Consider the following 14,014-nt stretch of genomic DNA (forward strand, 5'->3'; position numbering starts at 1 on the left):
CCCAGATGGGGTTGGTGGTGGAGGTACTCTCGTTTTCTTTGCCGAAGTGGGAGATTCTTCTTCAGGAGAACGACCTTTTCTTTTGTTATTGGTTTCAGGTCTTGGAGAAACAAAAGGTGTTGGGGAACCCGTACCAGCTGTCCCTGCACCAGAATTATTGGATCCACTAGCAGCTCCTCGTCTCCCTTTGGCACCACCATTTCTTAATTTACTATGTACAGATGACCGGGTTTCTGTGAAGTTGCTCAAATCTCCTCCTGGGGTTGTACTTGCTGCAGCTCGTCCCCTCTTCCCTCTTCCTTTGGGCGTCCTCGCATCCAGGTCACTTGTTGGTGAATCACAAAACCTGTAAACAGTTAATTGCCATATAAGTGCTAAGGTTGATCTGAATAACATATTACAAACATAAAATTATATTGAAGATTTTACATTATAAAGTTCACAACACAATCTTGAAATCAAGTAATCGAATGCATTAGAGACATGTGCCATGCAAAACTGTTTATCATGGAGTCATCAGCAATTAATCCTAATCACAACTTAGTTCTTTAGCTCCATGTTTAAATCAAGTGATCTGAAAGAAGCACACACTGTCCTGCTAATGACACAAGCAAGATATAGCAACAAAGTTCAGGCTGTATCTGTCACCATATCCCAGATTCGGTTTCTCGTATCCACCTAATTTCTTGACTGGCAATATTATGTACACTTTTAGACTTGTCATACAAGTTACTAATTTATCTATACTATTATATAAATACAAGTCATCATTCAACGTTATCACCAAAAATTTCAAAAAATACTTGCAATTTACTTCAAATTTTTACACTATAATCTAATGAACATCCAAATGAGAATGTACTGGTTTTAGTTAAAACTGACCGCATGTGCAGCTTCAGTTTCTTTCTCTAAGTCAGTTTCACCTACAAGAGAGGGGCATGTATACCCTTAGACAAATTGTTTCTGCCAAATACGTTCTTTCTTCTTATATATATTTCCAAACAAAAACTGTGTACACAACAATGTGCTGTTATGTTTATAGAAAGCAGGAAAGTTGTATTTATGGCTTATTAGCTTATAATTAGCCTACTACTACTACTACGATTACAGAATCTGAATCATCTGAAACTTTGTAATCCCACCCATTCACAGATTAAAAGTATGCAAAATACTGTCACTGAAGTTACCATCAACCAATTTATTCATTTGTTTTAAGTGACTTCAATTCTCAATCAGGTTTCATTTCCAATAACAATAAACAAGGCTCAAGGTCAGAGAGAACAGTAAGAAAGAACCGGGGGCAGGGGTCATAAAGAGGGGGAGAAGGAGATGGACAGAGAGTGCGGATGTTGTACGCAGAGAGGGAAGAGAAAATGATACACAGAGAGAGGGGGGTGGAGGAGGGGATTGGCAAAGAGAGGGGAGGGGAGGACATGGGCCGAGAGATCATGGGGAAAAGGAGTTTAGGATATATATCCAATTCAAAAACAAAGCATTCCCTCATACACTAGTTATTTAATAAAATCACAATCAAACACTGAGGCAGCTAAGCAACAAATGTATTACAATACTGTCTTTCAAATTATAATGATTTTGTTATTCAGGAGTAAATTCAGTAGCAATTGTGGAAGCTCCTTTATTTTTGTCATTTAAACTGAACAGCTAAGCTTAGTGGTAAAGCAGGATCCTCAAAAGCAATGAAAGGATGAAGGGCTGGAATTAACACCAAGAGAGCCAAAATTTCACTTATGGCTGTGAACTTTCACTAAAATGTTTCACTGAAATTTATACTCTCATATTCTATGACTGACAGAATTTACAAGATTTTTGGAAACACATTTACCTTGGAGGTGCCCAATCATGCCGCGTACAGTCTAACAGTGTGCCAACGTAAGTCTTGCCTCGCCACGTCACATTGACGACAAGAACACCTGAAACGTACAATAATTCTATAGAGTGAACAATTCAAAAGAATTGGTAATGAATTGCTAATAATTTACTTGATACCCAACAGTTCAAAGACAAACAGCAAAACAAAATATTTGAAAGTAACTGGTGTCAATTTTCAGAAAATGTACAACTGAAACTAAAATTAAGTAGACTAGAGATAACTACACAGCTGCATGAAAATTTACACATGAGAATTTACTATAAAGAGAAAATCTTCCAGAATGTACTGGGTACTAGCATCAACAAAATATTTACATACACCAAGAAAAAGTCATTACCTGACAGATTCAATAACAACAAAACTACACAGGGTGTTTCAAAAATACTTTTGCAAACTTTGGGGACAGCTTACAAGAGGCAGGTGGAGGGGGGGGACCTAGTAAACGTGGGCTCTAAAATGCATACTTTATGAGCTATGAGCACTTGTTCATCTTTGATACCATGGTCCATCTCTTCTGTTGAACAAACAATGTAAAAATAGAGGCTGGAATAATGGCAGTATTGTTAAAAGGATAGATTGCTACTCACCATATAGCGGAGACACTGAGTCACAACAAGCACAACAAAAGGACTACTATACACACAAGTTTTCAGCCAGAAGGCCTTCTTCTGAAATAGACAACATGCATCACATTCACACACACACACACACACACACACACGAGATCACTGTTTACGGCTGCCGAGTCTGGCCTCGGTAGACTGAGACGGTGGTGATGTGTGCGAGCTATCCTTTTTCATCTTACTGCCTTCTACTGAAAAAATGCTCTTAGCTCTTAAGGTAGGTGCTTTACAGCCCATGTTTACTACACCTTTTTCTTGTTTTGGTATGATGACATCCTCCTCAAACTTTTGTAAATGTGTTTTTGAAACACCCTGTAAAATAATCAAAAGATAATCAACACCACAACTTTCGTCTATATTTGGAGCTTTCAACTACATGAAATGGCCTTTACTATGACATCACTTGGGAGGAAAAGTTCTTTACCACATACTTGATTGAAAGCGGAGAGAGGTTAGTACGACACATTCCCCTATTATCCAAGAATAGCTGACATGGTATTGGAAGAAAATGTTTGGGTGTACATGTGGGTGTGTGTCACGGGAGGGGTGGGGGTTAAATTATAGATGGAGACCAAAACTTAACTACTGTAAGCATGTTTAAATGGATGTAAACTGCAGAAGATACGCAAGGGTTATCAAACCAGCTTTAAGGTATCATCTTAACAACTATATTCTCAATCAGTCTATCCTAGAACAAAATAATCTCAAACTGAAGGTGTTATTCAGCACGTTTGCTGGAGATTGGTGGTGTTAAATTATTGCAATAGTATTGTCTTATGAAGAGAGTGCCTTGCCACAAGACCCATTCAGCAGACTGAGATCAACACTACTGAGAAGAAATCAAGAGGATGATGTCGTGATAGCTGGGAAAGATACCACAAGGATCTAAAACGTACACAAGTCAACTTGTATCAAATATAGAAACAATAACTGTAGACGGACAAGCCACAATGAAGAAAAGTCATCCAGAACTGCTGTGCAACTTGCTGGAACAGAGAAATTATACTGAGTGACAAGACAGTTTCTTTACAGGGAAGGGCATGATATAAGCATCCATGGGTTGGGAAACGTATTTCTTCCCTGTCACTCAATAAATTAAAAACATTTCAATATATGAAAAAGGTACTTTCAGCAGTCCTTTGGGACAGAGGTCTGTTCACAGAAGTGTATACACTAGCTGGTGTTTCTGAATAAATTTATTACATAACGAAATTTGTTGTAAATAATGTTGCTGTCTTTCAGATCAACAGCTCAGTTCACAGAATCAATACCAGAAATAAAGAATCTATACAGAAAGTTAATACCACTTAACACAGAAGGAAAATGTCCATCATTTAGAAAGATATATTTTCAGAACTTGGCAGAAATACTAATAAGAGAGAACTGAAGGATCTATCAGTAACCAATGATGAATTTATAAGTCAAACCAGTTGATACATTAACAAAACAACATATTGAGAATTACATGTAACTTCAGACTTCCATGCCTCTTCAATAGAATAATGAGGCCTCAGTATGCAAACTTTTGTTTTAATACTCTTGGAATTATTCGCGGACTTTCACAGCTCTATATTTACATGTTTGCAATGGCTAAGACATTTCTGAACAGTATCATTCCTTCCAAGAGGGTCGGTTTAGCAAGTAATGCAGAGAGCCATTTTGAAGTGTGGAAAGTGGGTTGGTTGATATGAGGGAGGGGACCAAACAGCGAGGTCATCAATCCCATCGGATTAGGGAAGGATGGTGAAGGCAGTTGGCCATCCTCTTTCAAAGAAACCATACCAGCATTTGCCTGAAGCAATTAACGGGAATCATGGAAAACCTAAATCTGGATGGCCAGAGACTGGTTTGGACTGTTGTCATGTGAGTCCAATGCGTGGAAAGTAGGAGAGAGGTACTGCCAGAAATAAACCTGTGAGGTCGGGTCATGTGTCGTGCTTGCATAGCTCACTTGGTAAGACCATTGCCCGTTAATGGCAAGGTTCCAGTTCAAGTCCAAATCTGGCATACTGTGTTCATCTGTCAGATGTAAAAACACATTTATAAGTTTTTATTTGTTCTGCATCCTTCAAAAACAATTGACATGGTCAGTGTGGAAATAGTATTAGCAAGTAAATTCTTTTGTAATTATGCATTAATTGTTTTCGTTTTGACAGCATTTTAAACATCCTTAATGTTCTCCTGCTCACAAATATATAAAAACAGCAGTACATCAGACCTAATCAATGTAAAGGGCATGATTACGCATTACACTGTCACCAGGAAACTGACAAAGAATGCTGCTAGTTACTGACATACACCAAAAGGGCAATTACTGAAAACAGTTCAAAGGAAACAACACAAATTTCTCACTGTATTGCCATGAAACAACACTCAAAACATTTTTTGATGGTAAAAGCTAATTTTTGTAATGTCATAATCAAAAGTAATGCACCACTATCTCCACAGCTCCAAAATGGCACACAGTGTTTCAAATTTCTTCAAACTACTCAAGAAGCAATTTGTGCTTTCAGTAAGTCACAAATGAAAGTAAGCAGACAATCACAGAATAGCTATAGGCATTACTAACGTGGTGCAATGATTGAGCAAAAGTTTTGAACAGCATTTTGATTCTCTTGAAAAGCAATGAGTTCTGGTGATACATCTAGTACACCACTGGGTAAACGTGTTTATAGCAAAGTTCTTTATGATAACAAAGATAATCAATTTTTGACAATATAATGTAATTGTATAGATAAAAAATCTACTCACCAAGTGGCAGCAGAACACACACGTAAAAGAAAATTATAATTACACAATCTCTTTGGAGCCAATGGCTCCTTCTTCAAGCAGAATAGTTGAAGGGGAAGATACAGGGGTTTACAAAGAGGACTGGAGAGATCTAGGAAAATGGGTAGATTTTGGAAAACTCATCCAGAACCGCGGGTCAGGGGAGACTTACCAGACAGGATGAGAACGAAAGGGTAGACTTACCATACAGGATGAGAAGGAGAGACTTTCCTTCTCATTCCGTCTGGAAAGTCTCCCTTGACCTGGGGGTCTGGGTGATTTTTTCACAATCTGCCTCCTTTCCTAGACATCTCCAGTCCTTTTCCTTTCCCCCCTCTTCCTTCCCCTCCAACCCTTCTGCCAGAAGGAGCCATTGGCTCTGAAAGCTTGCATAATTATAATCTTCTTTTATGTGTGTGTTTGCACAACTTTGTGAGTAGATATTTTATCTATCCAGTTACATTATAAAGTTCTTTGTGGGAACTCTCATAACTATATTTTTAATTTATGAGGTCACAGCACACAAGTATGGTGCTGAAAACACCAGTAGCTTGTAGAAGGTGGTATCTTAGTGTGGATTTCCAATAGAGCTGTGTAGCTGACTCCTTTGTAAAGTACTGGAAGTGGCCAGCCTTTGCGCAGAAGTAAATATAATAAGCTTCAGTAAGGAACTGAGAGTACAATCCAGTACGATACCACTGTGTTCCTCTTTTAACTCAATGTGACAGTTATGAGTTCCTGTTAGTTGGCCAACGTACACACGTTAATATACAGGAGTTTTACATTGAGACCAAAAAGCTCATTTGTATTTGTGACATCATGCTGCTTCTCATTTATCAATCAATGAACAACATCAATCTAACACCCTTATGCTTCATTCCCATCATAGCATACAAAATTCAGAGGTTCGAAAATAAATATCATACCCATGTGTTCCATGAAATTCCATGTTATTTATACAATGGCTTATAACTAATAGTACAACTGACAGGAAAAAATATCTCCCTGAAATTCTGTGTTATGTATACAGTGTCTTACAACTCATACACAACAGACAAAAAAAATCTCAAAACCAAGAAAGAGTTGTGAATATAAACGAATGTTGGCGGAAATGTTTCTATATGTGGAATATGGTGTCTACTCAAACTGCACATCAGTCGCATAAGAATGGTGCTACTAACACCACTAAAAAGATGCAAATCAGGTTTGCTTTAAATACACACAGTAACAATTGTGAGTGTTAATTACTTTGAGACTGGTTGTGGTGAGTTGATGTTAGCCCAGATTTCCTTTAAGGCAACAAAGACACCTCACTGATTTTGAACGAGGTCATGTAATAGGGCTATGAGAAGCTATCTGTTCCTTCTGCAATGTTGCACAAAAACTTGGCAGGAATGTATCCATTGCACATGATCGCTGGCAGTGGTGCTACGAGAATGTACGGTTGAAAATAGAGTGGGCTTCGTAAGGCCAGGTGGATCTGCCGAGAGGGAAGACCTTAATGTTCAGTGTATGGCTCTTTCTAATCATACTGCACCTCCAGCAGTAATTTGAGCAGCAGTTGGCACCACAGTGACACAACAAACTGTTACAAATCAATTTCTTTGAGGACAGCTCTGAGCCAGACGTCCTGTAACGTGCGTTCCACTGACACTAAAGCACCACCATTTGCGACTTCAGTGGCATAAAGTGAGAGCTCATTGGAGGGCAGGGTTGAGGTCTGTTGTGTTTTCAGATAAAAGCTGGTTCTGCCTCAGTGCCAGTGAGGTGGAGGTTAGGATGAGGCCACTTGAGGGCCTGCATCTATCCTGCCTGTGTACTAGACCTACACCTGGAGTTAAAATCTGGGTTGTGACAGTAGGAACACACTCGTGATTATCCCATGCACCCTGACTGCAAATTAGTACATCAATCAAGTGATTCAACCTGTTGTGCTACCATTAATGAACAACATCCCAGGGGGTGTTTTCCAATAGGATAACGCTCATCCATATACTGCTGTTGTAACCTAAAATTCTCTACAGGATGTCGGCATTTTGCCTTGGCCTGGCCTGATCACCAGATCTGTCTCCAGTCAAGCACTTATGGGACATCATCGGACGAAAACTCCAATTTCATCAGCAAATAGCACTAACCGTCACTCTACTGACTCATTACCTGCAATAGGCATGGAACACCATTCCACAAACTGATATCTGACACCTAAACAACACAATGCATGCTTGCATTCAACATTCTGGCAGTTGCACCAGTTATTAATGTATCGAAATTCCACATTTACAGTGTCTCATCTCTCACTTACATTAACCTGTGATCTTGCAATGTTAATCTATTAAGTATGTTACCTATACAATTGTACTCCCAAAATCTCCATCAGTGCATATTAAACAAAAGTGATGTGTATCAAGAAAATAGCAATACCATCCAACAATAAAGAGTGAACTTGTGATACCGCAAGTTAGAATTATTCCATTTGTTATGACTTCAATTCTTGATGATAACAAATTTTTTATGATCTTTATCTTAAAATAACACAGTTACTTCTGTGGTTTGGTTTATATGTGGCACATAATTACAAAAATGTCATCTAGGATGAATTTCATTTAGATTCATTGATCAGGCTTTAATTTTAATGTTAATTCTTTTAAATGTCTTTTTCGTGAAAGTGTTACTAATAAAAGATCTGAACAATTAAACTTTTTGCTGCAGCACAACCTTGTTAGCAAATATTTTGTAAGTTAATACATATTTCTGAGCATAGTGGCACCACTCATTACAAAGACTTGCATTCCAATTTTTCAGTAATGTAGTTAAAATTCTGTGAAACTGATTAACTTACAAGATAATTAATTGTGAAGCTCTGAAGAATTTCCATTTTCCATTCAAGATCTAATCTTCGTGCCATTATACTTTTGTTGTCCTAATTTTATGTACAAGATGGTATACTTCATTAAACAATTATGCCATTAATTAAGATTTTTGCATAATTTTGAATTTGGTACTTATATTTGTAAATGTGGTATTCTCAATTTGGATGCATAACATGGTTTCATAAACTTTCCTAATTTCCTAGGCCACCACCTATTTCACAAACAAAATTTTTATCAATACTTACAGTCCATCTTGAGTAGCAAAATCCAACCTCACAAGTTTCTAAAATAACAATTTGTTCATATGCCAGTCTTTATGTAGTTGGAGATCACCCAAAAAAGTCAAGATACAGTCGATCCAGTAACCAAGAAACACCTATGACAACTCCCGGATGTGTTAGCAACCACGTAACTTCTAAGTGTAACTATTAGATACTGAGTCTGGACTCAAATAACATAAAGATTTGTATAGTGATTGGTTTATCAGTCGACTCTTTCACTGATATGACTTTATTGAAAACATTACTGTGTGTACTGCTCTTTCTCATTATGCTACCACTGTGTTAAGCCTTTATTATGTTCACTGATTTTTGTGCCACTTCTTTGAGAAGGTGGTACTACATTTATGTTTGGAGATAGCAGTGTGAGGTACAAAACATGGATGTAAAACTGTCTCTGGCCATCACATCATTTATAGAGTTAATAAATGAGGAAAGAGCCACTTAACTATAACAAATGTGTAGTGTATATCATTTAAATTATCACAGAAAACTGTTGTCAGCTATTTAACCAAGACAAGACTCCAAAGCCTTAACGAGATGTGCAGGTAGGGAACTGATGTAAGTTATAAAATACTGATGTAATTAATGTTATAATTTGAATGTATGTGAAGTTCTCAGTATTTTAAGCAATAAGCGAAAAACGTCATCCTTAACTGTTTTCATTTTCAGTACAACAAATGCCACTGGAAGAAAGAGGCGAGCTGTTCAAATAGATTAACTCACATACAAAACACTCATGAAATTTCAGATTTCAGCAATAAACGAAAGAAGCACAGCTGTTCATGAAGCTCAGGGACTTCCTGAAACCAACATGAGATTAAACACAAACTTTTTATGCAAAAAATTTAACATCATCAGTTACTGGGTGATTTATAACAAGGACAAGGAAGTCTGTGCAGTATGACAAGATTTGTTATTCCTAAAAAACAGGCATCACAAAAAAAATACGATACTTCCATGACAGAAGGGAATATAAAAAGTGAATGTAACAAAAAATTACTAACCCCCAGCTATTACTGGTATCACGGCCTCTAGTCATGATAACAACCTCTACTCTGTGAGGAAGAGAGTCAACAAGTTTCATCGCGAGTTGAAGCTGAAGCCCTTCACAGATGCTCATATTTCATAGAGCTCCCTAACTGCAGGGAAGTTAATTACTACATTTCACTCACTGTTCAAAATACTCCCACAAATTTCCCATGGTATTAAGACCAGTTAATTTAGCCTTCAACAGACTAGGAATGTATTATGCAGCCCTTTCAAATGAAGCTAATCTTGGAAGATAAACTCATCGTGAAGGTGCAAACCAAAGCACACAATATCACTGAGAATTTGAAGTAAACTTCACTTTCCAACAAGATCAATGAGTGGTCCCAAGTCACAATATGAAAAACATCCTCCGAAATTTCACGGAATCACTAACAACCAAAACTACACCCTACACACAGTGTGGGTTATACAAGTTGTCAGTGCGCCCCAACATCTATTATAACTTGAAAAGCAGCACAACTGTAACTCGTCTGACCACATCACATGCATTAAGTCAGTTATCTTGATTCTTTATCTTCAAACTTAAAAATAACAACTTACCACCCTCTGTCTCATGCCACACAATTCCTTCGAGTGTGACACTGGTGCCTGGCTCACACGGTCCCAGGCAATCTGGCTCTGTGATGGTGCCCACACTCGTACCGACACACACATCCAACATGTCCTGCAACAAAACACAAAATAGTAGTAAGTGCTCACAGGGGGTCAGTGATACAACTCACTGAACCTCTGAAATTTTACTGTAATACAGTAGTCTATACAAAGCCTAATAGCATCAGCTAAGGAGTTAGTTAACTATGTGCCAAACTAGCAGTTAATACCTGCTTCCCACCCGATATATGTAGACACACTTGTATAAGAATCTGTCATACCTTAGGTATACTTTGGGAAAAATCACAAATATGAGACAGTGTCTTGGTGAAAGCTACATTTGAACTTGGTTCATAATGTGAGACTTAAAAATGTGTTAAAGGTTAAACCACGTTCCATCAGTGCTGCATACTTCTACCAAGATTAAAATTTATTTTTAGATCACAGCTGTCAGGTTTATGCTTTAGAGGCCATAATCAAGTAACATCAAGAAGCAGTGAAGAATGTCATCTGTCATATTCTTGAATTCTTGAGGATCAGCTACATGTTTCGAACATGCTATGGTGGAACCATGATTTAAGTTTTATGGTCTTACCCACTGTGGAAGTGAAGGACAAAAGCAGTTCATTAGCAACACTTAAAAGCCTAATAGTGGTATATTTGATTGACAAATCTGATTAATAAAAGTAATGTGAGTGTGTGGCTGGGGGACAGGGGGGGGGGGGGGGGATGCAGATAAATATTTTTTAGGCGTGACAAAAAAAATTGGAAGTGAGATCACATCGGCCTTTTTTCTTTTAACCCAGACCACACAACTCTAGCGTTCTTCTTTCCGGGTCATACCTTTAGGGCTGGTTCGCGTCATCCAACTTGCACTTTTCTCACATGGCATACTGAAAGTACTGGATCATGGCAGTCAGATAGCTGCAGTATTTCTCAATTTGCAAAAAGCATTTGACTCAGTATCACATGTATGCTTATTACAACATTACCATCAAATGTGGTATGAAGCGAAATTTGTGACTGAATAGACGATTTTTTTAAGGGAGGAGTTAGTTTGGATCTTCGGGTGTCCCCCAGTGGAGTGTGTTGGGGCCTTGCTGTTCATGTTATATGTTAATGACATAGTTGACGATATTAATAGTAACCTCGGGCTTTTTGCGGATGATGTCACTATCTTTAATGAAGCACTACCTGGAAGAAGTTGCATATTCAGACAGATTTTCCCAGAATTTCAAGGTGGTGCAAAGATTGGCACCTTGCTTTAAACATTCAGATATGTAAAACTGTGCATTTCACAAAACGAAAAACGTACATTCCTATAACCATAATATCAATGAGTGACAGCTGAAACTGGCCAACTCATACAAATACCCAGGCTGTAACACTTTCTAGGGATATGAAATGGAACAATCACACAGAATTTGCCATGGGTAAAGCAGGTGGTACATTTCGATTTATCGGTAGAATACTTAGGAAATGCAGCACGTCTTACTAATCACTGGTGCCTCACATCCAAGAATATTGCTCACGTGTGTGACTTCCGTATCAACGGGCGATATTGAACATATGATAACAGGCTTGTTTGACAAGTGGGAGAGCGTCACAGAGATGGTGAATACACTGAACTGGCAGGCTCCGAGCAAGCCTATTTACAATGCTTCAAACAACGTTTTTAATCATGATGATAGAAATATACTAGAATACCCTACGTACTGTTTCCGTAGGGATCGTGAAGAGGAGATTAGTGTTTCATGTCCCGTCGACAATGACATTATTAGAGACAGAGCACAAGCTTGGATTAGAGAAGGATGGGGAAGGAAAGCGCTGTGCCCTTTCAAAGGAACCATCCTGGTATTTGCCTGAATCAATTTAGAGAAATCACGGTAAATTGCCGGACGTGGGTTTGAACCATCATCATCCCGAATGTGAGTCCAGTGAGCTAACACCAATGCGCCACCTCACTCGGTGGGATTGTGAAGACAAGACTGGATTAATTACAGCATGCACAGAGGCCAAGCACTTTGCAGTTGTCTGCAGAGTATAGATGTAGATGCATGCCAATAATTTAGTCAAGTGCTGAGTGGTTTAGTGTGAGGAAAAAGTAAGTAGGGGAGTGTGGATTCGGACGTGGTCTAGTTGATTGACAACCACTGACTGCTATAAAGTGCGTTTTGCACAACAATATGGACAACGTGGGAGAATAAAGAAACAAATTGTGAAGCATGGCTTATATATGACAAGGTTAGGAGAAGAGAAAAAAAAACAACAGGAACACAATAATGATTTGCTCGAAGACAGTTGCAACGGGCCTCCAGCCAAAGGAAGCAATATTGGCACACAATATTGGCAAGTATCCCCAACCACTGCGCCCTGTTCACTGACTGCACGGTGGCTGGTGGGGCGTGCAATTCGAGGCCATGCTTTCCATTTAACTAGTAAGAGCACGCCAAATTATTTTTGTTAACTGCTCAGTCATGTAAGTTTTTCTGAATAAGGACTGCCAGATTTTCTGTTTAACAATGTTCATTTTTTAAAATGGCTCTGAGCACTATGGGACTTAACATCTGAGGTCATCAGTCCCCTAGACCTTAGAACTACTTAAACCTAACTAACCTAAGGACATCACACACATCCATGCCTGAGGCAGGATTCGAACCTGCGACCGTAGCAGTCGCGCGGTTCCGGACTGAAGCGCCAAGAACCGCACGGCCACCACAGCCGGCCGTCATTTTTTAAAATTAAGCTGACACAGAAAGTAAATGAAATCAGGATTATTATTATTATATCATCTTTACTTTCTCAGACGTTAAGTCTGGTAAGAATGGAGTGACGCGGACCTTTATCAAGCGTCACTTCCTTCTTGCTGTACGGTACATGTTATATTGCATTTAGGAACTTTCGGGTAATTGAACATGTATCAATAATTACGGATTTCTGTAATTGTATATATAAGTTTGGATGTAGCTGTATTGCATTGATGTACTGGTGGATATTGTGTGGTATGACTCCTGTGGTTGATAGTATAATTGGTATAATGTCAACTTTATCCTATGTCCTTGACTTCCTCAGCCAGTTGGATGTATTTTTCAATTTTTTCTCCGGTTTTCTTCTGTATATTTGTTGTATTGGGTATGGATATTTCGATTAGTTGTGTTAATTTCTTCTTTTTATTGGTGAGTATGATGTCAGGTTTGTTATGTGGTGTTGTTTTATCTGTTATAATGGTTCTGTTCCAGTATAATTTGTATTCATCATTCTCCAGTACATTTTGTGGTTCATACTTGTATGTGGGAACGTGTTGTTTTATAAGTTTATGTTGTAAGGCAAGTTGTTGATGTATTATTTTTGCTACATTGTCATGTCTTCTGGGGTATTCTGTATTTGCTAGTATTGTACATCCACTTGTGATGTGATCTACCGTTTCTATTTGTTGTTTGCAAAGTCTGCATTTATCTGTTGTGGTATTGGGATCTTTAATAATATGCTTGCTGTAATATCTGGTGTTTATTGTTTGATCCTGTATTGCAATCATGAATCCTTCCGTCTCACTGTATATATTGCCTTTTCTTAGCCATGTGTTGGATGCGTCTTGATCGATGTGTGGTTGTGTTAGATGATACGGGTGCTTGCCATGTAGTGTTTTCTTTTTCCAATTTACTTTCTTCGTATCTGTTGATGTTATGTGATCTAAAGGGTTGTAGAAGTGGTTATGAAATTGCAGTGGTGTAGCCGATGTATTTATATGAGTGATTGCTTTGTGTATTTTGCTAGTTTCTGCTCGTTCAAAAAGAATTTTCTTAAATTGTCTACCTGTCCATAATGTAGGTCTTTATATTTGTTGTATTGGGTATGGATATTTCGATTAGTTGTGTTAATTTCTTCTTTTTATTGGTGAGTATGATGTCAGGTTTGTTATGTGGTGTTGTTTTATCTGTT

At 38.2% G+C, this 14,014-nt stretch overlaps 1 protein-coding gene across 1 annotated transcript in view; it reads right to left on the minus strand.

The window, feature by feature from the left end:
* LOC126260621 (zinc finger protein 608-like) overlaps positions 1 to 14,014 on the minus strand; it is a 310,613-nt gene that overhangs the window by 4,626 nt on the left and 291,973 nt on the right. The window contains exons 3-5 of the mRNA XM_049957959.1: positions 10,025 to 10,148; positions 1,844 to 1,931; positions 1 to 346 (exon numbers count right to left, since the gene is read on the minus strand). The exon at positions 1 to 346 is cut by the window's left edge and continues 2,785 nt beyond it. Coding sequence (XP_049813916.1) covers positions 1 to 346; positions 1,844 to 1,931; positions 10,025 to 10,148 — 558 coding nt within the window. The remainder of the gene's footprint in view (positions 347 to 1,843; positions 1,932 to 10,024; positions 10,149 to 14,014) is intronic.

Source organism: Schistocerca nitens, chromosome 5, assembly GCF_023898315.1.
Source record: "Schistocerca nitens isolate TAMUIC-IGC-003100 chromosome 5, iqSchNite1.1, whole genome shotgun sequence".
Taxonomy (NCBI): domain Eukaryota; kingdom Metazoa; phylum Arthropoda; class Insecta; order Orthoptera; family Acrididae; genus Schistocerca; species Schistocerca nitens.